This window comes from Apodemus sylvaticus, chromosome 5, assembly GCF_947179515.1.
Source record: "Apodemus sylvaticus chromosome 5, mApoSyl1.1, whole genome shotgun sequence".
Classification (NCBI taxonomy): domain Eukaryota; kingdom Metazoa; phylum Chordata; class Mammalia; order Rodentia; family Muridae; genus Apodemus; species Apodemus sylvaticus.
This window is the reverse complement of record NC_067476.1, coordinates 111,866,569-111,892,395: the sequence shown is the minus strand read 5'-3', so window position 1 is coordinate 111,892,395 and position 25,827 is coordinate 111,866,569. Positions and strand designations below refer to the sequence as shown.

The following is a 25,827-nucleotide window of genomic DNA, read 5'->3' as shown; positions in this document are numbered from 1 at the left end:
AAGTAATTTAGACTTAAGATAGATAAGTGTTTTATTATAGAAAAGGCAACCCTCAATATCTCACAAGACCAGGTCTTGCTCCTGCAGACACTAATCCCCCTTGGCTTACCTCAAGAGAGAACCAAGAAAGAAAAACCACAGAGTTGACCCCCTGGCACCACACCTTCTAATTCTTTCCAAACAGTTCTACTCCCTGGGGGGTATGATGTGAGCCTGTGGGGACCATTGTCATCCAAACCACCAGAGCAACATTCTTTTGTATTTACCTATGCATTATCCTTAGATTCTTCTAATTTTTTTTTAATTTTGGCATGTGTGTGTGTGTCTGTGTGTGCTACTTAGAGAATAGTGTGTCAGATCCCCTTGAACTAGAGTTTTAAGTGATTGTGAGCTGCCTCATGGTTGCTAGGAACTGAACTTAGGTCCTCTGCAAGAGCAAGAAGTGCTCTTAACCACTGAGCCATCTGTCTCACCCGAGTCTTTTTTTTTTTTTTTTCTTTTTTTTTTTTTTTTTGGTTTTTTTTTGGATTTGTTTTTTCTCTGTTTAGCCCTGGCTGTCCTGGAACTCACTCTGTAGACCAGGTTGGCCTCGAACTCAGAAATCTGCCTGCCTCTGCCTCCCAAAGTGCTGGGATTATAGGCGTGCGCCACCACTGCCTGGCTGAGTCTTCCTCTTTTAATATTCATTTAGGGGACTATTTTGAATGAGGGACTATGATTGAACCAGTTATAGAATCCCAGGACTGGGGTTGCCATCAGCCGATTCTCAAACTGTCCATTCTTTATTCTGCTGTCTTTGTCTGGACCTGTCTTAATGCATCTTTGCCCTTCCCCCATAAGTTTCTGCTAAGTCACAGGATATCATGTATTTGTAAGACCTTTAGTATCAATCTTATGTATCCCTTTAATATTTTATAGATTTCTCCCTTTATGGGTGTAAAACTAGGTGAACAGTGAATTAAGAGAAATACTTTTGTATGCCAACAAGCCTGAGCTATGATGGTTTCTGTTCATAACTTCTGTTCACAGACATCTGAAGATGGATTCTTCGTTCTGGGATGACTTTGGTCCTACAATACAGAACAGAGCCATGGAACGAATCATTATACCAATGACTATCCAGTTTTGTCATCTGCTCATCTCAGTGGAGAGGAAAGATGCACAGAATAAAGCTCTTGTTTCCCTGCAGAAGATGGCGGAGCAACTGGCCAAAGCTAGTGAGGACTTTGTGCATGTTGCCAGCAGGTAATGTCTCCATGGAACTTATGCCCATTACCCCGACAGACTGGCAGATGGTGGAGCGTATACATAGTACCTGATTATAGTTTTTTAACTCTTTGAGGGTTGGTGGATGTCGCTCAGTTGATAGAGTACTTTCCAGCTCACAGGAAGCTCTGGGTTTCATTCTCAGAACTACATAAACTGGATATGTCCATATGAGCCTGAGAATAATCTCAGTACTCAGGAGCTAGAGTGTGGAGGGTCAGAAGTTTAAGGTTTTCTTTGGCTATTGTCTTAGTCACCACTCCATCATTGTCAAGAGACACCATGACCAAGGCAACTCTTATAAAGGAAAGCATTTAATTGTGGGCTTGCTTACACTTCCAGAGGTTTAGTCCATTATCCTCATGGCAGAGAGCATGGCAGCATGCAGGCAGACAAGGTGCTGAAGAAGAAGCTGAGAGATCTGCATCCTGATCCACAGGGAGAGGGTCTGGGCTTCGAGTGAGAGGCTTCCTCCAATAAAGCTATACTTTCTAATCCTTCTAATCCTTTCAAATAGTGCCACTCCCTGGTGACTAAGCTTTCCAATACACGAGCCTATGGGGGCCATTCCTGCTCATAGCTACATAACCAAATTTAATCCAGACTGAGCTACTTGAGAATTTGTCTCAAAAAATAAATACTTTCTGAAAAAGACATGTGAAAATAGATTAGAATAAGAAGTGGTGTAGATTGCTTTAGTCTGACTCTCTGTTGCTGTAATAAAACACCAACAGCAATGTGGGGGGAGGAAAAGTTTGATTTTGGTTAACAGGTTATAATTCTTCATCACGGGAGGAACTTGGAAGCAGGAACTAAAGCAGAAATCATGGAGTAACACTGCTTATTGGGTTGCTCCTTCAGCTTGCTCTGTAGCATCTCTTAGACAGCCCAGGTCCGTGCTCAAGAGTGACACCTCCCACAGGAGGCTGGGTCACTTATCAATAAGAAAATGTCCCCACAGACATGTCTACAAGCAAATCAGATGAAGACAATTTTTCAGTCCAGGTCCCTTCTCCAGCTGTATCAAGTTAACAACCAAAATTATCCATCACAGCTGCCAAGTTGGGGCAGGGCCTAAATATCATGTGGCTCTAGTTAGGTAAAACAAAAAACTATAGGAAGAAATAATGTAAACTATTTATTATGAATTTTGTATAAGGTCTGGGGAGATAGCCTAGCAGTTAAGAGTCCTTGCTGCTCAGTCATGAACCCAGAGCCCAGGTAATAACATTTACACACACACACAGAATAAATTAAGTAGGAATTTGTTAACAGAGTGATTTTATACCAGTTCAGTACTTTTTTTTGTAGATTCTGAGTTTCTGACAATGCATTTCTTAATCACAAGAAGCGCAGGAAGTTTTGAGAGAAGCTAAGTGTTGTTTGTGTTCAGTGCCTTCAGTGTAAATGCCTTCACTGTATTGTCTTTTCCTGGCAAGATAAATTATTTATACAGAGAATCATCAGTGTTCAGGACCTTGGGAGATGGTCCAGCCCTCTCATCCTTGCAGAGCTGGAATAATTCACATTTGGATGTGACTTTGGCTCCACCAACTTTTGCAGCAACTCCCTGAGCAGTTCTCAGAAAAGGCCAAATGGAGGCAATCAGCACACCCCACCCACTAAATATTGGGCTGTCAAGTTCCTGCCTTCTGTGACCAGGCAAGCTCTCAGGGGGCCAGAACCTGCCTCATCAGCTGCTGTCCATCAGCGTGTGCCGTGAGAAGAGGCCAGCACAAGGATATGTCTCCCTTTGCTTTGGAACATATCATATAATGAACACTTAGAAACATGAATGAACAAAAGAAAGAAACTATTACTCACAAACCTACAGTCTAGAGACAGACACTCTGAGTAGTTGACTCTATACTTATCCCAGATATTTTTCTTTCTCTCTATAATGTTTCCCTTCCCACACCACTCCATTGTCTATCTAAAAAATGTGTATCAGGATATCTCTGTAGAGGGCTGGGGAGATGGCCTTGCAGTGTAGAGTGTGTTCTGCTCTTGCAGAAGACCGAGATTGGTTCCTAGTACCCATATCAGCTGCTTCACAACCAACCACCAAACTCTAGTTTCAGGGACTCCCATACCGTCACTTCCATAGGCGCCTGTACTCACTTGAACTTGTACACATAAAGTAAAGGATATGGAGGACTGTTTGGAGTGGTCAGAAGAACAGGGAGGATCAGGGAGCACGCTGGAGAGCGGTGAGAGAGGGATGGATTATAACGACCCCGATGTATGGGGATGCTTTGGTAAAACCCATTACTTTGTACACTAGCTTACATTAATTTAAGATGTTTTTAAAACCCGTGTGGGTGTTCTTGTCCATATATATGGCACACGTGTGTGGACATGTGCATGTTTGTGCAGGTGCATGGATAATGCAGTCTCCCCTGATAAGCTGCAGTCACTGTGGGTCTGTGTGAACAGCACTCTGGGGCTGGACAGTGCACATAGAATTGTACACATTACAGAAACATACAATGGACCGTTTTATAGATGCATGCACAGACATAGTTTTATTATTTATACTATTATTTGTCTCTTTGACTACCAGCAATCTTTTGCTCAGGCAGGTAAACAGAGATACTTTTAAATGATTAAAATACCATCACCAACACCCATTTTCTCATCAATAAGAAATCAGTGCTGGTGAGATGGCTCAGTGGGTGTAAGTGCTTGCCACTAAGACTGCTGTTATAGTTAGATTCCCATTGTTCTGATAAAACACTGTAAGTAAAGGAATTTGGGGGTGGGGGGTTGTTGACTTAAAGGATCCAGCGCCAGGGAAAGCTGAGGCAGGAGCAGAGGCGGGGACTGTGGAGGAGTGCTGTTTACAAGCTTGCTCGCCATGGCTTGCTCAACCTGATTTCTCACACAGCCCAGGACCTGTCCAGGGGTGGCACTGCCCACAGTGGGTTGTGCCCTCGGACAACCATTATCAATCAAGAAAATGCCCCTACAGACTTGCCTACAGGCCAATTTGATGGAGGTGTTTTCACAATTCCGGTTCCCTCTTCCCATTTGATTCTAGCTTGTAGGACATAAACCAGGCAACACATTCAACGACCTGAGTTCAATCCCTGGACCCACGTGGAAGGAGAGAACTGATCAGCTCTCGCAGGTTGTCCCTTGACCTTCAAGTGAGTGACACACACTCATACAAAATAATTGAAAAGAAAAATAGTGGGCTGGAGAGATGGCTCAGCGGTTAAGAGCACTGAGGTTAAGGACTGCTCTCCTAAACGTCCTGAGTTCAAATCCCAGCAACCACATGGTGGCTCACAACCATCCATAATGAGATCTGACGCCTTCTTCTGGTGTGTCTAAAGACAGCTACAGTGTACTTACATATAATAATAACTAAATCTTTAAAAAGAAAGAAAAGAAAAATAGTAAGTTTTCAGCTTTTTTAAAAAATATTTTTCATGATATTGTTAAATTGTAAACCAGTGAAGTAAATACAACAATCTGCTCTAATGAGGCACAAGTGCCAGAGAGTCATAGCATCCATTATCATAATGGCGGGGAGCGTGGCAGCACACAGGCAGCGCACAGGCAGCGCACAGGCAGCGCACAGGCAGCGCACAGGCAGCGCACAGGCAGCGCACAGGCAGCAGCCAAGGAGCCAAGAGAGCTTTAATTACATCCTGATCTTCAGGCCGCAGGCAGAGAAAGAGCCAACTCCACAGGGCCTGGCATACCCACCCCCAGTGACCCTCTCTTCCACAAGGCCATACCTACTCCAAGAAGGCCACACCTCCTAATCCTTTCCATGCCCTGATGACTAAATATTCAAATATATGAGCCAATGACAGCCAATCTCATTCAAACTACCACAAAGCCTAAAAGGAAAACAAAATCATATGTAAAACAGGCGTGGAATCTTGTTCCGGTGGTTTTGCTTGCACTGCTCAATGATGGTTTGCTGTTTACCCTAAGCCCATGCAGCAATTAGAGCTATACTTTTTGTTTATAGTTTTTTGTTTTCTATTGTGAAATGCTGTTCCCTGTCTTGCCAAGATTCAGTGAAACTGAAAACCACACCTTGTGACCCATTTTTAAAAGAGAATGCCCCATCTCACATGGTGATTTGGTGTCCCTGATTCCTGAAACACAAGTACTTTGGTGACAAAGTGAAAATAGTGTCTATAATTCCATATTGTCTATGTATCTATATATTGTCTATGAAAAGTAGCAAATTGCACTCTGCATAAACTTTCTAAAACATAATTCTTTTTAATTTTTTTCTTCTTTAATTTTTGAGACAGAGTGTCATTATGGAGTTTTGGTTGGCCTGGAACTCACTGTATAAACCAGGCTAGTCTGGAACTTTCAGAGACCTGTCCGCCTCTGCCTCCCTAGTGCTGAGAGTAAAGGCATATGCCATCATGCTTGACCTAAAAATAATATTTTTATACATAGGAGCTGCTGGGTTTTCCATTATTTTAAGAGGTATGACAACCTCTGAGCACCTGTCAGAGTTGTAAGTTTCCAGCCATTGACTGGCTGCGTTGCTAGTGAGAGTTTGTCTAGAATTACATTGTTGCTTCTGCCACAGCATATCCCACACAGATAATGACAGTTCCACAGTGGACATTTTGTTTAAAGGATACAAAGTAGCAATAGTTGGGGAAATGAATTCACATCAAACTATTTGCAATAACACAAGAGTGAACAGTAATATTTGAATGTTGAGTGAACTCTTGTATCAGGTATCTTGCTGCAACTTAAGGTGTTAAAAACATAGACTTAGAGCTGGGGAAATGGCTTCTAGTTTCATGTTTTAGAAATGCTATATGGCCTTTGTGAACGTCAGTGTCAGGAATGGCATGTGGCCTTGGTGAAAGCCGGCATCAGGAAGGGCAGTATCAGCAGCAGCATGCTTGAATGGTGAGAGTTTTCAAGCATTGACCAGCCCTGTACAAATATTTCCACATTTTCTCCCCAACTCCCTTTTTTGCATGTGTGTGTGTGTGTGTGTGTGTGTGTGTGTAGTATACATACATATATGCATGCTTTCGAGTACAGGTATCCATGCAGATATGTATGCATGGGCATGCAGGTGTATGAAGACCAGAGTGTCTTCACCCATCAACCTCTAACCTATAAACTGAGGCAGGGTCTCTCACTGAACCTTGCTGACTCATCTACCCTGGCCAGCCATCCTGCTCCAGGAAAGCCCCTGTCTCTCTCTTGTCTCCTAAATCCTTGGATTATAGGTAGGCTGTCACACTCACCCAGCATTTATATGGGTACCAAGCCCTGAACCCAGGCTCTTGTGCTTGATCCACAAGCACTCTACCCACTGAGCCACCTCCTGGTTTTTACACTTCCTGTGTACTTGGAGTCTTGATTAGCAAGAGGTATCTTGCATAGGTAATGGATTCTTTCTCTGCCTTGGAGCTCTCATAGCTCGTCAGCTGCCACATGATTTGGGTTAAGAAGGCTGCCAATCTGGATCGCTTTGCGTCAGTTACATCAATCATCCTCACAGACAGGTTCGTCCTCAAAGGAAAGGGGTTGGTGTATGATGCCAAGGACCAAGGCTTGCACACAAGCTCTCTGCAGAAGGCTCATTTGATCTGCTAGAGAGAAGCGTGGAGATGACCACGCACTCTCAGGATGTTTAAAATTAAAAACTATGCCAAGTGTGAATGAGACTGTGTGGAAACTGGAACTCTCTCATTGCTGATTAGAACATAGTATATTGTAACTACTTTAGAAAATATTCCCTCAAAGTTAAAGGTATACCTTTACTAGGCATCTATTTATCCAGGAGAAATGGATTTGTGTGTCCACACAAAGACCCAGGCATGGATATCCACAGCGGCTTTCTTTCTTTTTAATTATCTATCTCTAATTCTGGGGATTGGACCTAGAACCTGACATCACTAGGCAGGGCTGCATTATTGAGTTATATCACCAGATCTTGTGTGGGTTTTTTTTTTCTTTCTTTCTTTCTTTTTTTTTTTAAATTTTTTTTTTTTTTTTTTTTTTTTTTTTTTTTTTTTTTTTTTTTTTTTTTTTGAGACAGGGTTTCTCTGTGTAGCCCTGGCTGTCCCGGAACTCACTCTGTAGACCAGGCTGGCCTGGAACTCAGAAATCTACCTGCCTCTGCCTCTTAAGTGCTGGGATTAAAGGCATGCACCACCACCGCCGGCTTTATTTTTACTTTTTAAGACAGGGTTTCTTTGTGTAGCTTTGGCTGTCCTGGACCTAGCTCTGTAGAGCAGGCTGGCCTTAAACTCACAGAGACCCACCTGTCTCTGCCTCCCGAGTTCTGGGAATCAAAGGTGTGCACTACACGACTCGCTTTTCTTCAAGTTTTGAAATAAGCTCTCAGTAAGTTGTTCAGGCTGGCCCCGAACTCACCTTGTGGCCCACACATGCCTTGAACTTGTAGGCTTCCTGCCTCTGCCTCCTACATACCTGGAGGTGCACACCCTCATGCCAAGCATGGTGGCTTTATCTTACTTTTAATAGGTAAGGCAGAATGGCCCCCAATTTCTTGCCTGAAACTTTGGAGACCAGAAGATGCTGGAATCCATTGTATATAGGCTGTTGAGAAGAAAAGTCTGAGACTCAGAATTCTACACCCAGATGTCTGTCATCGACCTGTTTAACCTAACAGTTAAAGTTTAGCAGTTAAAAGTCAAGTTTATAGAGGCTGAGGAATATATTGAAATGACAACTCTAATTTACGAATTAAGACATCCGAAGAAAGGATAAAGAAGAGAGGAGGTTTTTGTTTATTTGTTTAAACTCAACATTGTATCTTGGGGGAGAAGTCTATGGCCCACAAGCACAGTTGGCCACTTCATTTTACTGGCCACCCTGTGCTCTGTCCCCTCTTGTACCCGCATTTCCTGGTGGTTCTTCTGTTGTAACATCACATTATAAGTGCACTGTGTCTATCCAGGCTGGCAGGAGACTCTGAGGAGGCGTGGCTTAGGGTGGAGATAAAGCCAGTGGCCAAGTCTCTGATCCTCTCTGGGAGGAGCATCCTGCTGGTAACAGAGAAGCTTCAGCTGCAGCCGGAGGATCAGCACCACTGGGAGGAGCTGGTGGACACCGCTCAGCAACTCCTGGTGGACACTAAGAAGGTGAGGCTCCCTCGGAGCTGGCTGGCTTCCTGGTCATTGCTAGAGGACATACTTGGGTATGTAGTTCCCACAGCAACCCCCAACTGTCCCTGAACTGTAAAACCTGCCCAAGTGCTTGCCAAGATTATCAGTTTTAATCAGGCCTAAATTGGAAGCTGTAATAGGAACTGGTTTAACCCCTCAGTTCCCAAATACTCTCAATTTTTCATCCTGACCCACATACCTTGTTAACATACAATTTAAATTTATTCTGGATATATTATTTACTTCTGTTTTATGTGTATGAGTGTTTGCCTGAATGTGGGTCTATGCACCACTGCTGTAAAATCCTAGAGGGAGCCAGAAGGAGGTGTAGGATCCTCTAGAACTGGAGTTACAGGCAGTTGTGAGCCCCCTTGTGGATGCTGAGAATCAACGCAGGTCCTCTGGTAGAGCAGTCAGTGCTCTCTCCAGCCACAGAGCACAATTTTAGATTGTGATATTGCTTTTGGTTCAAATGCAAACCCCTGAAATATTTTGTTGCTGTTCGTTGTAAAACTTCTGTAGCGTGGCTTATTGACAGGTGTTTGCACAGGTGTTGGTAGTAGCAATGGGGGGGGGGGGTGAGAGGCGGGGCCAGAGAGGCGGTGAATGAAAGAGAGAGAAAGGCTTTTTGGCTTGGGTAACCTGCCCCAGGGCTAGGGAGTGGACGGAGCTGTCCAGGAGAGGTAGGCCCGCTACAAAAACTGTCTCATAGAAGCTTCCAGAACAGGCCAGCTCTCCAGACTATCATTCTCATCTAAATAATAATCTGTCCCAGAACCGTCTAGGTTAGCCCCACTAAACATGGGATGAAGGCAGCTACTTTAGACCTTTGATTTACAACTTTAAACTCTTAAGACTGAAGTGTGGATTCTCAGGTTCAGTCACCTAGCCTAGTGCCTGTATTTGGTTACATGCAGATTAACTGAAAATATAAGGTGTCCTAGGTTTAAACTACAAGGCTCACAAAATGTTCAGTTATCTTCAAGTCTATTTCCTGTTGTGACGGCCCCACCAGGTCTTGCTTCTTGATGATGCCGCAGTGGTGAGGAAGACCTTGACAGCGGCCAATTGGTGTCTGACGTGCCTGGAGGCGCTGGAGGCTGCGGAGGACGCCACCTCGCTGCGCACCTCGCTCAATGACCTGGCGGCTGCGCTGCTCCGACTTGGCCGCCTGACCGCGCGCTGGGCCGGGGACGAGCGTCTGGGTCCAGCTCGCCACCACCTAGGGTGCTGTATCCCCGCGCTGCTCGCGGCCGCCCGCGGTCACCTCCGGCATCCCCACGATCCTCAACTGGTGGCCTCCCGGCACCGCATCTTCGCTTTGACCCGGCAGAGCCTCGGAGAGCTCCTAGATGCGCTGCAGCCCTGCGTCGGAGGGCCCAGCACGCTGTCTCAGAGTGGTGCATTGGCGCGTGGTCTGTGCAAGCTGCGAAAGGTCCTGGAGGAGCCTGGGCCTAGTCACCTACTGGATGCACCCCTGGCCGCCGTGGTGTGGCACTGCCTGCGCCTAGCTGCCTGCTCCGCGCCACAGGAGAGGAGGCACCTGGTGTCCCACTGCCGGCAGCTGCTGCAGCTCCGACCCGGGGTGCACCGGTTCCCCCGGACCAGCCCAGGGATCGAATGGGAAGCTCTGCGGGCCGTGACAGACGCACTCTTTCGAGCAGTTCGCGCTGGGTTACTGCGCCAGATTCTGGACACGTTCACAGATACCCAAAGTCCTCTAGAAAAGCTGGTCCAGGCCTCCTTGGCGACTTCCACTATTAGGTCCCGCTGTGATAGTGAAGCCTTGGTAGAAACTCTCCAGCTTCTTCTCCATGCTTTCCACAACCAAGCCATGCAGATGATCCGAGTGGCGCACTTGGTTTGGGCCTGCTGCCCACAACAGCAAACTGGCAGAGACGTGGAGGATGCTGTGGCAGATCTTCAGAGGCTTGTGATCAAAGTGAAAGAACTCTTTTCACAAAGTCCCCAAACGCTTGGACTGAACTGGAGCCCTGCCACCCTGCAGGCCCTGCTTGAGGCCTGGGCCAGGGAATCAGAAAACCTCCTGTCATGCTTTGATGTCGTTCTTAACATTCCCGAATTCCTGAGTTTGTCCATCCAGGAAATGACTAAACACTTGCACTTGTATACAAGGGCTCTGAGGAGTGGAGCGTCCAGAGAGTTTTCCAGATCTGTGGCCTTCTTACGCGGAAGAGCCACCCACATAGTGCAGGTGGTGAACAGATATGTGGGTCAAGACCCCGATCCTATTTTCCGGAACGGGATGAGAGTCGTGGTTCAGCAGCTGGCACAGTCTTCCGTGACTCTAGGCGCAGCCATTGAAGGCAGTGGAGGTGAGGACAGCGCTCAGGACACAGACGTCTTTTTAACCATGGCAAAGCACCTCATCTATTCAGCCCAGCAAGTCCACGAGGGACTGGATGGGGCCAACCATCCAGACATCCTCAGCCCACTTCGAGTCCAAGTCCAAAGGTCTGATATGGCCACGGGATGGTCTTATTTTATTCTCCCCAGCTCCCAGCATCCCACAGCTTCTGAAATGAAACACCAGCAGGTACCTGGGTTATGGGAAAGTGGCCCAAACACCCCTTTCCTACCAGTAGAACAAATTTCCTACACAGCGGTCCCTGGCACCTGCATACATGGGTGGGGACCTCTGCTCCCTGCTGTCAGCAAAGGTATCACTACTACGGAAAACAGGAATCACCAGGTAGTGACCTTACCATGCACCAAGATGCCAGAGCAGGATTCTACTGTGGATAAAGTCCAAGAGGTGCAGGCTGGGGACGAAACCCTGGGGCCAGAGGGGATGACAAGACCACAGGAATTCTCAACACTGGCACCCTCGATTATTGATCTTGCCGGGGAGGAAGACCATAATGCAAATACTAGAAGTGATGAGCTTCTGGGAATAGCTCTTCAGCAATCCAAGAGGTCCAGAGAAGACAGGCAGGATTTGGTAGCCAGGGCTGGTGACTGGTACCTTCTGTGTCAGCAACTGTTTTGCCATAACCCAGTGACTGAGTTACCTGGGAACACAGCAGCATTTGTGGAGCTTCAGCAGGATTTGGCCCTGATGATTCAAGTAGCAGCCAACCATGGCCCTGTGAATTTGGACAGAAAGAACCCTGACTTAATGGGGCATCCAGGACTGCTTTTAGAGCTACAAGACAGATCAGAAAAGACAAAGATCCATGCTAAACAGCTGCTGGACCAAGTTCTGTCCTCTGATGGTCTCCAAGAGCCCACCATGAGGGAAGAGAACATTGACAATGGGTGCCTTCTATGGGCAGTAGCTGTCCAAGACCTGATGCAGTGCATGGAGAGACTCAGCAGGAAACAGGGCCTGTTCCTCAGGCCCCTGCGACATGCAGTGAAGAACCAGCAGGGGTTTCAGGAAGGGTTATGTCAGGCAGCAGAGATTTCTCAAAGGTTACAAGAGGCTGCCACGCTGTCCAGTGTTCTGTGTGGGGATGCACGGGTGAAGGGTGAGATCTCCTTTCTGTGTGGGGAAGTTCATGTACTCACAGATGCCTTACTAGAGGTGGCTCACATCTTGGTCTCCAACCCCAAGCCATGTCTCAGCCTCTCTACACGTTTTGAACTTCTCTGCTTGGAACTCAGTCTTCGAGCCAAGGCCCTGACTGACTGCCTGACCAGCATCAACGCGGCCTATGAGCATATGTTCCAAGATGCTGTCGGCAAGAACTCCCAGAACAGGATAGAAGGAATGTTGTCTGCTATCCAAGCTGTGCAGGAAATCATAGCAGGAGATCAAGAGTCTGAACTGTGCCAGAGAGACCTTCTTGTGTCTCTAGAGAGCATTCTCATGCTCACTAAGGAGGTGGCCAAGAAGGTCCCTGTGCTCCAAGAGGAACAGAGGTTGCATATGCTGGGCTGGCTTCAGTGGGAATGGGCAGCTAAAGCCCACTATGCAGTGACTCAGCTCCAGGCCTTGGAGGGTAGTCACACGGAGGCCTGGGGACTCCTGGTCCAATACTTGAAGCCCAAGGAGGAGCAAGCAAAGCCCCTAGAAGAGGATCCTGCCCAGCTCCGGCCACACTGTAAAGATGGCACAGCAGGAACCACTTCTGGGGGCAGTGTGGATTCTCAGGGTGCTGCTTTCAAAGGTACCCCAGAAAGCTCAATGGGGACCTGTGCGGATGAGCTAGCCACTCGCAGGACCACCACAGCAGACATGAGTATGGTAGGCTATTTGGCATCATTAATCTACCTCCATCTGGATCTGCTTGTAGTAACTACAGACCCTAGCACATTCCAGGGACTTGATGCCTACATTTATAATTCACACAAGGTGGGCAGAACAAATAGCCTATAAAAGATAAAGCTTGGGGATCTGAAACTCAGGCTCACATCTCCCTCTGCCATACCCTTAACAAAATCAGAGAAGCCTCAGCACTATTTAGACTCCAGCAGTCTAGTTCTGCAGAGGCCTAATGAATGCATCCATGCAAAAATATTTTTCTTCCTTCAGCATCTAGTCTGTGTCCTAAAACCCAAGCCTAAACTTTTCACGAACTTTGGTGGAATTTTTCCTTATCACTTTGGCTGAATTTTGCTCTGAATGGCAGTACCCAGGTTGCTTATCCACTTTGACCTCTGCACATGTCACCTATGTGCTCCCAGGACAAGAATACAACTAGAATCACTGTAGTAGAGGAGAAAGGGCAAGAATACAACTAGAATCACCGTAGTAGAGGAGAAAGGATTTATTAGAAAGATGCTAGGTCTGTTTATACCTCCCTTACACACATGCTTCCTTCTAGAGCAACACAGAACATTTAGCCATTAAGAATTTGAAAGATTTTGTATATTTCTACTGACCATAACCAAAGTCATAAGGACTCATGCAATAGCCAACTTTATTTAGAGCATCTGACAATTTATAGTCTGAGGGCTAAGGAAGGTCATATGAATAAAGTCCTCATGCACTCAAGCTATATACAAACCCAAGGACAAGCTGCATGTGGCAAAATCATGTTTTTTCATAGAGGCATGTAAACATGTAACGATAGCCATTTGTAATGAATAATTCTTGCCTCTCCACTGAGGGGCAAGAAAGCACGTTCCAAGGACAATGTTTTTGAATAAACCAAGGTCACAAGATTCTTGTCTTGTTTTACGTGGGGTTTTCTCATAAACATTCAGAATTCTCTTCACATGACAATCCAGCATTTTATAGTTGAATCACCTCATACAGAATATTCCAAAATTCTATAGGGTGTTTCCCAAGATAAAACTGATCACACCACACCACGCCTTACCCTTGCCCTTATTGTCCTTTATTGTTTTTTCTCATCAAAATTTCACTTCCACAAAAGGGGACCCTGTAATGAAAGTAACAGGAAGACTAGCATACCATTCCCTAGTGTTCTAGGTTTGCCGGCTCATCTCTCAGTCTTATAAATGTGAATAGCTTACAGGCTCCTTTTCTTCACCTCTGGTTCTCCACAGAGTCTTCAGCATACACTTAGAGATACCCACTCACTTACTTGCCTTTTGTTTCTGTCAATGCACCAGAAGTATCTCCCATAGCTATAAGGCAGGGTGACAGGGCAAGGTGATATTGGCCACTCAGGTCAGAAGCTCTGAGAACAAGACAATACCACACTCTTTGAGCCCTATTCTCACTCCTGAAAGGACACCAGCAGGAAGTGCTTCACTTCTGAAGTCTCTAATACCAAAAGCTTGGAGCCATGTCTAGATTTAGATGCTTAGACTCTCTGGTAGGTGTTTAAAAGGTCATTTCCTAGTTTCCTCACCATATTAGTTGGGGTTTGTATTGCTGTGATAAACATCATGACCAAGTTAACTTGAAAAAGAAAGTATTTAATTGGCCTTATGATTTCAGAGGGTTAGGGTCCAGATGGAGGAGGGAAGGTGTGGTGGCACAAACCTTGGAGAGCTCACTTCTTGATCTGCAAGTAGAAGGCAAAGGGCACACTGGGAATAGTGGTGGCTTTTGAAACCTCAAGAGTAACACACGTAGTGACACACACATCTTCAACATCTCCTTCTTACGCTTCCCCACAAGTTCCACTCACTGGGGAGCAAGCATTCAAACACAGGTGCCTGTGGAGGCGAATGTCATTCACACCTGCACACTCACTCTCAACCCCACCGCGCCCCTTCTCTGTGGTCTTTAGTCACTGCTGTTGAATTCTTGGTCAACAATTCTCAATTATTTCCTTTTTTTTTTAACCTATCCTGTCTCAACTCCTGACAGGCTAGCCAGTGGTCCTATCTGCCCACCACCATCCGATGATTTCCTGTGACTTTCTTTAAAAATGATTTTAAAACCAATTAAAGGACTAGGGTAAGGCTCAGTTGATAAAGTACCTACTGCACAAGCACCACAAGCATTAGGACTTAAACGATATTCCCAGATTTTTTTTTTTTAATGGGTTTTTGAGACAGGGTTTCTCTGTGTGGCCCTGGCTGTCCTGGAACTCACTCTGCAGACCAGACTGGCCTCGAACTCAGAAATTCACCTGCCTCTGCCTCCCAGAGTGCTGGGATTAAAGGCATGTGCTACTATTGCCCGGCTATTCCCAGGTTTAAAACCTGGGTTCACACACTTGCAATCCTGGCACAGGGGAGGGAGAAAAGGGCAAATCCCCAGCTGGCTAACCTACCCTGATCAGAGAGTTCCAGCCCAATGGCAGGTCCTGTCTCAAAAAAAAAAGTAGACAGCTCCTGAAGAACACTGGCCTCCACCTGTGTGTGGACAGACAGACAGACAGACAGACACACACACAGAAAGAGAGAGAGAGAGAGAGAGAGAGAGAGAGAGAGAGAGAGAGAGTTAAAGTCCTCACTGCAGTTTAGAGGCCCAAGTGTAGGAACTGTGTTGTTCTAAACCTCTAACCAATGCCTTCTTTCAGCGCCAGAGTGGAGGCTTACCTCTGCCTCCTGCTCAGATGGACCAGACTGCTCCAGAGGACGGCAGTGCAGACAGTGAGAACAGAATCACCCAGATCACACAAGAGATGGCCACTGAGGTGCTCCTGATGGCTCAGAGCTTGAGGAAGAGAGGGCGAGTCCTGGTACTTGGTCTTCTTCAGGTCATGGTGGTGGGTGGTTGGTCACCACTGTCATCCGTAGACGGTGCTGAAAGGTGACTCTGAAGATCTGTCTGGTCTTCAGTGTACCCCATCTCTGTAAAGCTCATCTCACCTCCCTTCTCCTCCTCTTTTTGGCTTGGCTACTATAGTTTTATCAGTTATGACGGGGAAGATAATTTGCCAAATTTGGAATGTAGCATAAAATTAGTAAAATCAAAAACTCATTCATTCCCCAGAATGTAGCAGTGAATTGGTTAGACTGCTTTGGCTCCTGGTGGGTCACATGCACGCTGTACCCACCAAAGAGCTCTCTGGATCTGAGAATGAAAGACATATATGCCAGCTAATTTTGATATGTCCTGACTAGTTCAATGGCTGGACACTTTGGCTGTCCAAGTAGTCATGAACTAATTCACTACAGATGGCACCAACATGGTAGGCAATTTTAAAAATTAATTGGAGAATCCTGAATGCACCACGCACATGCACCATGATATAAGTTTAGGAGGAGGAGAGAACTGATTTCTCAGCAAGCCTTGCCGAGTCACATGGTTCCTGCTCAAAAACTAGAACAAAGGAACACAGCAGCAGGTGGGAATTTACTCTGGGCACTTCTAAAGGTTTCTAGCAGCCTCAGAGAGCTTAATCTCAGAGGTGCTGGGATCCCCTGCTGTGCAGAGACAGACCGGCTGCTCAAAGGCAGATTCAGATTGGAGAATCTGCCTGCTTCCTACAAGCAAATAATCACAGGATAGGGATAAATAAAATTTGATTTAATTGTTTTTAAGGATAGATGAGAGTAGAACGGTAATTGCATAAATGTTCTTAAGTATACATAGAATAAGGAAATCCAGGCCTTTGATCTCAAATGTAGGAAATAAAAGCAAGGAGGAAGAACAGAAGGAATGAGAAAAATATATTAAAGGAAATTTGAAAAAGCCTATGCCAGGGCAAATACTCAGATTCTACACAGGAATTCTGGGATTGTTCAACTTGGTATGATAACAATAGAGCCTGGAAACAAGCTTATACAGGAAGTAGAAGGGAATTTAATTAAAGTTGAATGCATAGATGAATAAATTATTGAGGCTTTTGACCTTAAATTATAGGTCAAAGAGCAGGGGATAAGTAGAAAAAAAATTATCTCAGACAGATAAAGAAACGTATATTAATTCAAGTTACATAAAGAGAAGGGGGACATATGTACCCACAGAAATATTTATCTCCATAGAAGGGAGGATTTAAATATACTTAAATAATTAAGGCTTTTGATCTTATAGGTTGAAAAGCAGGGGGCAGGGAGCCTAACCCATCTCATACAGTAGAAATTTAGGCCTTGATCTCACTATTAAAAATTAATCACGTAAAAAAACAAAACAAAACAGGAGATAGTGGAGGAGCACTATCTCAACAGATAATATTTGTTTAGATTGCTTTAGTTGCTTTGAATTGCTTAATTATCAAGATGAAGATGATTATAAGTTTGATGGTATTTATGATATTAAAAATCCTTTGGGAGAGAGGTCAAGCTATTAATTCATTCTATACCTTTAATGATTTTCAGTTACTGGACCAAGAACATGCTATTTTAGGAGAGAGGCTCTGTATTTGTGTTGACAGGAAAGGAGAAAAGGCTTTAGACCCCTTTCCAGAGTGATATGGATCAGATATGACAGAGGAAGACCCCCTGAAGATCTTGGCTACAGTAATATGAAACAGGATAGATAACTTGATCTGCTGATTCTTCGAAATGGGAACAGCCCAGTAACTGGCTTAGACATAAAAATGTCTCTAGCTAAAACATCAGTTAAAATGAGACAATAAATTTTGTTGGTTATGGATTACTTAAGATTCTTCACATCCTTCTTCATATGGCATGAATGCAGATTTATTACAATCGGTTATTGATAAAATTAACTCGTAAAAAGACAAGTTGTCTTTCACCTGCTTAAACAAGGAGCAAAATTTCATCCTTAGCTGATCTATGTACCTTGTACAATCCATTTGAGTATCTTAATAGTACTAAAATTTTGGTACTAAATGGAAGCTGGGCTGCCGGGCTTTCCTCAGCCCACACACAAGGAAGGATATTTTTTTCCTTTTTTTCTTTTTCTTTTTCTTTTCCTTTCTTTTTCTTTTTCTTTTCTTTTCTTTCTTTCTTTCTTTCTTTTTTTTCTTTTTTTTTCTTTTGGTTTTTTTTTTTTCGAGACAGGGTTTCTCTGTGTAGCCCTGGCTGTCCTGGAACTCACTTTGTAGACCAGGCTGGCCTGGAACTCAGAAATCCACCTGCCTCTGCCTCCCAAGTGCTGGGATTACAGGTGTGTGCCACCACTGCCCAGCAGGAGATTGCTTATTGTTCAGCCAGGCTTTTTCCTTTTTTTTTTTGTTTTTTTGTTTTTTTGTTTTGTTTTGTTTTTTGCTTTTTGTTTGTTTGTTTTTGTTTTTCGAGACAGGGTTTCTCTGTGTAGCCCTGGCTGTCCTGGAACTCACTCTGTAGACCAGGCTGGCCTGGAACTCAGAAATCCACCTGCCTCTGCCTCCCAAGTGCTGGGATTACAGGCGTGTGCCACCACTGCCTGGCCAGGTTTTTTCCACTGCAAGAGAAAGCCCTTAGAGCTGGCTCAGGAGATGCTGTTCAAGCTAAAATGAGTACACTTCCATGCAGGCGTAGGTTGAGCCAAGAAAGCTTAGGGTAAGCATTGTAATCTGTCCCTGACATCTCAGGAGAAACTTGTGAAGGCAGTGCTTTCCTACTTTTATCTCTGATATAGACCAAGGATCAGCTCATTGCCTCCGCCAGGAAAGTCTCAGCTTCTGGAAAAACCTTCACCAGACTCATTCACATCATTGCTAAGAACTGCATAGATCAGAGATGCTCCCAGGAGCTTCTGTGCATGGTGGAGCAGATTCAAACCATGAGCAGCCAGCTCAGCATCATCTCCAGGTAGGAAGCAGCTTGCTGGAGAGCGGCTAAGCTCTCATGCATGGGGATGGAAGGAGGGGTCATGTGTATATGTTTAATGATTTACCGTCCTAGAGTGAACACTGCTCCCTCCCCCATTCAGTGCCACTACTGTGCTCACAATACTTCAGGGGTAGTTAGCCTTCTAACAGGTGATTGACACCCTTTCTTTATAACTGTGTGTACATTTTGACAACTAGCCCTCTGTTTTTACATTAATCTTATCTAATGAAAATGCCAACTATCTTTTAAAACATGGTGTGCAGTGACATTTTGGACAGTGACAGACTTTGTATGTGATTGTGGTTCCCTAAGATTAATCATGTAACGACAGTATAGACATCTTAGTTTGTGGAGGTACACTCTGTGATGTTCACACAAAGACAAAATCATGTGACAACTTAGTTCTTAGATAGATCTCTGTCACTGATTCCTGGGCTGTACATTAATAGCAATCAATAAGGGTGGGCATGGGAGCCATATAATCTCAGCACTTGGAAGCAGAGACAGGAGGATCAGGAGTTCAAGGTCTGCCTTGGCTCCATAGTTCAAGTCTATTCAGGCTATACAAGACCCTATCTCAGCAAACAAATACAATGAGTAAGAACAGGAAAACCACCATCAGGAAGCATGTGCTAAGGTTAGCCCATTTATCAACTGGAGTGGCAGTACACACCTGTAAGTCCCAGCATTTAAGAGGTAGCGGCAGAAGTTCAAGGCCATCCTTGGTTACATAATATGCTTGAGGTCTGCTTGGGCTACATGAGACTCTGTCTCACAGCACCTTCCCCAAATATTAAGCCATTTAATATGCCTCAGTTCTGGAGATGTGTCATTTTCATTAGTTGCCTCCCTATATATAACAGCTCTTCTGTTGATATACATTACACATCATAAAAGAATTAAAAAAGTTTTAGTTCAACCTGAGTCCATTAGACCCTGCATACTAATAATAAGGTCTCATTGTGACAGTCTTACCTATAGTAAGGCTTGGATGTTAAAACTACTGTCAATTGTGAATAAAAGGTCTTAGATATGATACTGGACACCAAGACAGACATGGTTCCTTGAGGCTGCAAGATTTAATGCCATGGACAGACAGACAACAGCATAGCAGGGCCTGTGAAGACAGGAATAAGTCCACATGGCAGAAAGTGGGAGTCTCTTCTTACACCTGTCCCAGAATGAGCCTACCACCAGGCTGGTTCTCAGGCAGGGGCAGGGATAGGAGTTCAGAGCAGGATAGGTGGTGCCAATACTTTGATAGAAGCTCACTTCCCCAATGTGTGACCCTAGATCCTAGCATCCAGAAGTCTGTTAGCAAGGGACCCATACAGCTGCTAGAGTCTTAGATTACATTCTCATGGGTGAAAAACAAAAATAACATTGCAGCCGGGCGGTGGTGGCGCACACCTTTAATCCCAGCACTTGGGAGGCAGAGGCAGGTGGATTTCTGAGTTCGAGGCCAGCCTGGTCTACAGAGTGAGTTCCAGGACAGCCAGGGCTATACAGAGAAACCCTGTCTTGAAAAACCAAAAAAAAAAAAAGTTAAAAAAAATAACATTGCTCAAACCAATATGCATTTTTTACATTTTGTTCATTCATTCATTCATTCATTCATTCATTCACTGTATATATACACATGCACATCTATGCCAGGGAACACACGTGGAAATCATAGAACAACTTGTGGGATGGCTCAGAGGTTAAGAGTACTGGCTGATCTTCCAGATGTCCTGAGTTCAAATCCTAGCAACCACATGGTGGCTCACCATGAGATCTGACTCCTGGTGTGTCTGAAGACAACTACAGTATACTTATACATAATAAATAAATTTTTAAGAAAAGAAAGAAAGAACTGTTTTTAAAAAAGTAATAAAACTTGGAAACTGTTCTTTAGTAAATATTTCAGATACATAATCATCTCAAGATTAGATGCCAATATTTTATTTAAGACATAGACATAAAAACAACCACCCAAGCAAATTAGTTTTTACACTCAAAATGAGACACTCCCTCCAGACACAAGAGGGATAGTGACAAGCAGGGAGGGCTACACAAGAAAGCTTACCTGTGTCAAATGGCAGGAGGGGCTGGGGAACAGGCGAAGGCCTTCCCCATGGTTCTCCCAGGAAGAACCGCACACGGCCAAGGGAGCAGGCTGAGCATACACAGGAAGGACGGTTGAATATGGAAGGTCTGTTTGCAGGTAAGCCATTTATACACAATTCCTGGGAACTGCTGGGCCCTGAAGACGGCAGTCTCTCCAGTAGCAGCCAAGTCCTGAATCCAGAGTGTGCTGATTTTATCCATTCATGTTTTAATGGCAGTTGGCGTCTGTCCTGTGACCTCTCTCTAGTTACCACCATCAGCATCACACTCTGTTTTTGCTCCAGATGCTTGTGACTCTGGCATCTTTCTGTGACTTTCCTCCAGGTGTCTATTTTAGCAACATACTCTTTTGTTTTTGCTATAGATGCTGTATGACTTACCCTTTCTTGGCATTAAAATAAGATTTTCATTTAAAAACACTAAATAAAGTCCTTAGAACAGGAAGGTAACTCAGTTGGTAACATGCCTGCCCCACGTGTGCATTAGGAGGACCTGAGCTTGGTTCCCAGCACTTGTCTAAAAGCTGGGTATAGTGGTGCATATCACCAACCCAGGGCTGAGGAGCTGGACACGGCATTCTTTACATCTTGTGGCTCTAGCCAAACCTGTAAGCAACTCCAGGCTCAGCTAGAGATGCTGTCTCAACACACACACACACACATACCCTCACAGAATCTCAGCTTTCTATATGGGGCTTATATTGTGAACTCTGGTCTTTATTGGCAATTGCCTCCTAACCTGGGATAAAGATTTCTTTCTCTCCAAATGCTCCCAGTGTAAAGGCCTCCCTTACCAGAAGCAAGTCCTCTGAGGAGCTCCTTGTGGACAACGCACAGCGGCTCCTCCAGGCTGTTTCCAAGACCGTGAGGGCTGTGGAAGCTGCCTGCCTTCGGGTGAGTGCCACAGGGACTTGGCAAATGGCAGGCTGCCAGGAGGATACCTTCTTTTAGCTTTTTTCGACTTTGCCACTTCCCCAAACCAGTCCTCTCACTTCCTGTGTTTTTTATTTGCTTGATTTCCATGAATCCGGCTTTAAACTTATCACTTCTTTAGCTGTATCCAATCCTCAGATGAGCCTACCACAGCATTCTGTGCAAGTTTTGCTGTTTTCTTGTCTCCCTTTGCTGTTTTCTTATTTCCCTTTGTTTAGTTAGCTGAACACATTTTTTTCATTTGTTTTTGAGATAAGATCATAGGTATCCTATTGCTGGTTTCGAACCCAATACATAGCTCAGTCTGACCTTTGACTTAGGATTTTTTGCCTCAGCTTCTTGAGTGCTGAGATTATACATTACGAGCCTGGATCCATTTATTTATTTAATTATTTATTTAATTTATTTATTATGGTTTTTCATCTTTTGTAAGATGTGCCATTTTACCTGTGCTTTTGTTTCCCCACATTTCAATTAAAGTTACAAAGATATTAATCATATATGTTTTCTTTATCTTCTTTTCTGTTCCCATGGCTCAGATCTCACTCTAGTTGATTTGGGGGATTTGGTTTTTATCTTATTTTTTGACAGTGGGTAAAAAACACATGAGTGTTTTGTTTGTATGTCTCATAACATTCCATTGGAAACCTGACATTACATGAAGACTTGTAGATACCATGTAATATTTTTATACATACTCATGTTTTCCAGGTACCTACTGTTGGAGGTGAGGCCACCTTGGCAGGCACTGGCTTGAGTTGAGGTTTTATTGTTGAGATCACTGTGAGGGTGTTGGGCTTGCTAAGCTTAACTTATGTTTAGTTTCCTGTCCTTTCCTCAGTGGCTGGAGGCTTTTATTCAATAAATGGACAGATCTTGGGAGTAATTATGCCTATGTGGTGGGGGTTGCTCTCGTCCCCAGAGCCTGCATCTCAGCCAGATGTTCAGTCCCCTGACCCAGTTTGAGCCTTTCTCAGGAGCATCAGGGGAGGCCTTGACAGCAGGTCTTGAGTGTAAATGGACCTTCCTTGTAGATGGGTGTGCTCACATAATCTACATTTGGATGTTCGCAATTTGCTAATTTTCCTTTTTGGTCCTGGAGGTCAAAGTCAGAGCCCTTGAGATGCTAGGCAGGTACTCAACCACTGAATGCCAGCTATAGCCCTTTAAAATATTCCCCAAACCTCTTTTTTCTTTATTTTATGTACATGAGTACACTGTAGCTGTCTTCAGACACACCAGAAGAGGGCATCAGATCTCATTACAGATGGTTGTGAGCCATCATGTGGTTGCTGGGAATTGAACTCAGGACCTCTGGAAGAGAAGACAGTGATCTTAACCACTGAGCCATCTCTCCAGCCTCTTTCCCAAACCTCTTATTCAATTACATGGCTGCCCTGTCTCCCTCCCATGCTGAGTCTTATGTAAACCAGTGCTATTACCATTTCTTCTTAGAGATGACTGCTTTCCCATACATCTGAGGCTGGAGAACTTCAAACTCAGCTCTCCATTTAAAAAAAAAAAAAGCATAATTTTGTGTATTGTCTGACTTTGTCTCATTGGGGTGAAAACAACACTTTTTCTAGCTTCCTGTATCTTAAATGACAGCTGCAGATGGACAGTGTTTGAACACCTAAAAGAATACCTCCTCTGGGTGTTATGGAAGCAGGCAAATTTGAAGTTCAAGATTATCTTTAAGTACACAGTGAATGTGAGGCCATCTTGAGCTACATGAGACCTTGTCTCAAATCAAAACAAAACCCAAACAAAAACAGATTAAATAAGTAAGAAAGAGATTTAGTAGGCCTTTCTGTGTGAGGCCTACCTCTGTCCTCATCACTCTCCCAAGCCTGGCTGCTTCTTCAGACCTGAACTTAAATCTACCTCCTGTGAAGGGATGAAACACCTCTACTGTATGGACACCTCTCCATTCATGGTAGACTTATGCCCCTATAAACCCACATGAACTGAAAATACAGTAAAGTCATATATACATTCGCCAGACATGGTAACTCACACCTATAAACCCACTGTCTCGAGGTTGAGGGAGAAGGATTGGAAGCTGAAGGCCAGACTGGGACACAGAGTGATAACACTTTGTCTAATAAAGGAAAAGAAGGAGGGAAAAAAGCTTAACCAAAACATAGATGATGCATTAATAGTTTAACCTAATTTTTAAAAATTGCTTTTTATTTTATGAATATGAATGCTTTGTCTGCAGGTCTGTCTGTTTGCCACATGTATGTTTTCCCCTCAGAGGTCCAGGGCGTCAGATCCCCTGGAACTGGAACTACAAATGAATGAGCCGACATGTGGGTGCTGGGAATCTAACCCAGGCACTCTAGAGGAGCCAATGCTGTTAACTGCTGAGTCATGGCTCCAAGTCCTCGCCTAATAGAAACAGCTGAAGACAGAATTGTATTTCAAAGCTAAAGTATTGTGAATTGGTAATAAGTCGAGGACCATCAGTAATATAGACTAAATCATACCCAGTTTCCTGTTTTACATCTTTATGTGCAAGATGCAAACAGAGGAAGAATTTAGATGGGGAGGGAAAAATTATATGTTAATGTGTGTGGGTGCTTTGGCCTATATTTATTTATGTCTGTGTACCACATGTACGCCCGGTGCCCAAGGAAGCTAGTAGAGAGCACCGGATCCCCTGGACCAGGAAGGAGTTAGAGGTGAGGCATCACATGGGTGCTGGGTCCTCAGGAAGAGCAGACAGTGTTGCTGAGGGCAAATTTAGAAGAACTGGCTATGCTTTCAGAACATTTCAGTGGGATAAACAGAAAACCTTTTGTTCTACTTCTCATCTCCTTTCAGGGTGGGTGGTCTTCCCTTTCCGTCAAACATAATAGTTTGATGGTGTAAAATGAGAACTGTCATACCAGAAAGGCAACCCTAACACTCTAGGAGGTGTTGTGGATGGGCCTGGTGTTGTTTGTATTTTGATGCTAATTCTGCTCTCCTGGGAGGGGCTGCAGACAAGGAGTGAGTCACCTACTCAGGTGACTTCATGTGAACCAATCCCCTAATGAATAAAGGAGCCAATCACTACGTGAGTAGGAGGAAGAAAGTACCCAGGACAGAGTTAGGGCCTTTTGGATGGGGATAGCACAAGATGTAGCTATGAGTGTCTCCCGGTTTCAAAGGCAGATCCGTCAGGCTTCACCACCAGAGGATTTAGATTTAATAAGGCTTACAAGATTAGGATTTTAGTTGTTGCACCCAGCAATTGAGTTACCATTGTTTCTGAACTAAGTCTGTGTGGTGTTTTCCTTCACACAGCAGTATGACTGGGTTCAAGAAAGGTATACCAGCAAAGTGTGGGTTTGCTTGATGTGCATCACAAAGGCTGAGGGGGCTTTGAAGTATGGTTGATGGTGGAGTAGCAACCCGCCAGTGGGGACCTAGCAAGTTGGGTGAAAGATCTTGGAGTTCTGAGTCAGAATCTCCACAAGATAAAAACATGTTGGCCATTGCCCGGCCAGTGCATGCCCAGCCAGGCCGCCGGGGCTAAGAGTTGCCGGCTCAATCACAGGAACATGCCAGTTCATTTGTGATATTTTCCACAACAAGGAGGAACCTTGTAATAGCAAGTTCCAAACTGGTGACCCTGAAAACACATGTGTGGCATCCCCAGTAACTACTGAGTATGGACTTGAGGACTGAAGGACAGAGTGGGCGAGCGGGGGACTCCTTTCTCTCTTACAGGGTTTGAGATGGCTTTCCTCAGATCCAGAGGAGCTGGAGGTCGCTGCCTTCTGCACACAGTGGAAGAGGAAACTACTACAACACCGACTTCAAGAAGCCTCAAACAAAGACTGTGACGAGCTGGGTTTACGAAAAACGAGCACAAGGAAACTCCCAGCCTTGGCGGCCCTGGTCCAAGAAGCACTCTAAAGCACAGTCTCCCAGTCGACCTGTGTTGAGCAGGACTTTGGTAGCACACCTTTCGGGCTGAATCTGAGACACAGGTATGTGAGGCCAGAGCTTGTGCAAGTTCCCTGACAGCATTCCGCATTCCTGGTTAGACTTAACATTCACTTAACAGGGAATGCTCCTGTCTGTCTGTGATATAAACAGAGGGAATTAAAAAGGAGCAGCAGACACTGAAGTGAAGGTGCTCTGAAGAGAGTCAGGCCTGTTTGTTTTCTGTTTGTCCCATCCATTCTTTCACTCTTCTGTTCACTGTCTTTTAAGCCTCTTTATTAATTCACATATATTATTCACACACTTAAAGTATATCCCTTAAAGGTTTTTGTTATTGTTGTTGGGGTTTTTGGGGGTTTTTTGGGGGGTTTTTTTGGTTTTTTGTTTTTTGGTTT

General features: G+C 44.6%; 1 protein-coding gene across 1 annotated transcript; it reads left to right on the top strand.

The window, feature by feature from the left end:
- Nucleotides 1-1,039: 1,039 nt before the first annotated feature.
- On the top strand, nt 1,040-25,744 carry LOC127684915 (uncharacterized). The gene is made up of 7 exons (XM_052181687.1): nt 1,040-1,245; nt 8,195-8,378; nt 9,418-12,612; nt 15,311-15,472; nt 18,262-18,434; nt 21,340-21,457; nt 25,214-25,744. The coding sequence occupies exons 1-7, from the start codon at nt 1,040-1,042 to the stop codon at nt 25,400-25,402; spliced, it is 4,227 nt and encodes a 1,408-aa protein (XP_052037647.1). The 3' UTR covers nt 25,403-25,744.
- The last annotated feature ends 83 nt before the right edge of the window (nt 25,745-25,827 follow it).

Bases quoted from the DNA above. Each gene is read 5' to 3' on its own strand.
- LOC127684915 (XM_052181687.1), top strand. From the start codon at position 1,040: ATGGATTCTTCGTTCTGGGATGACTTTGGTCCTACAATACAGAACAGA. The intron at 8,379-9,417 runs GTGAGGCTCCCT...CGGCCCCACCAG, and splicing joins TCCTGGTGGACACTAAGAAG to GTCTTGCTTCTTGATGATGC. The intron at 21,458-25,213 runs GTGAGTGCCACA...TCTCTCTTACAG, and splicing joins TGGAAGCTGCCTGCCTTCGG to GGTTTGAGATGGCTTTCCTC.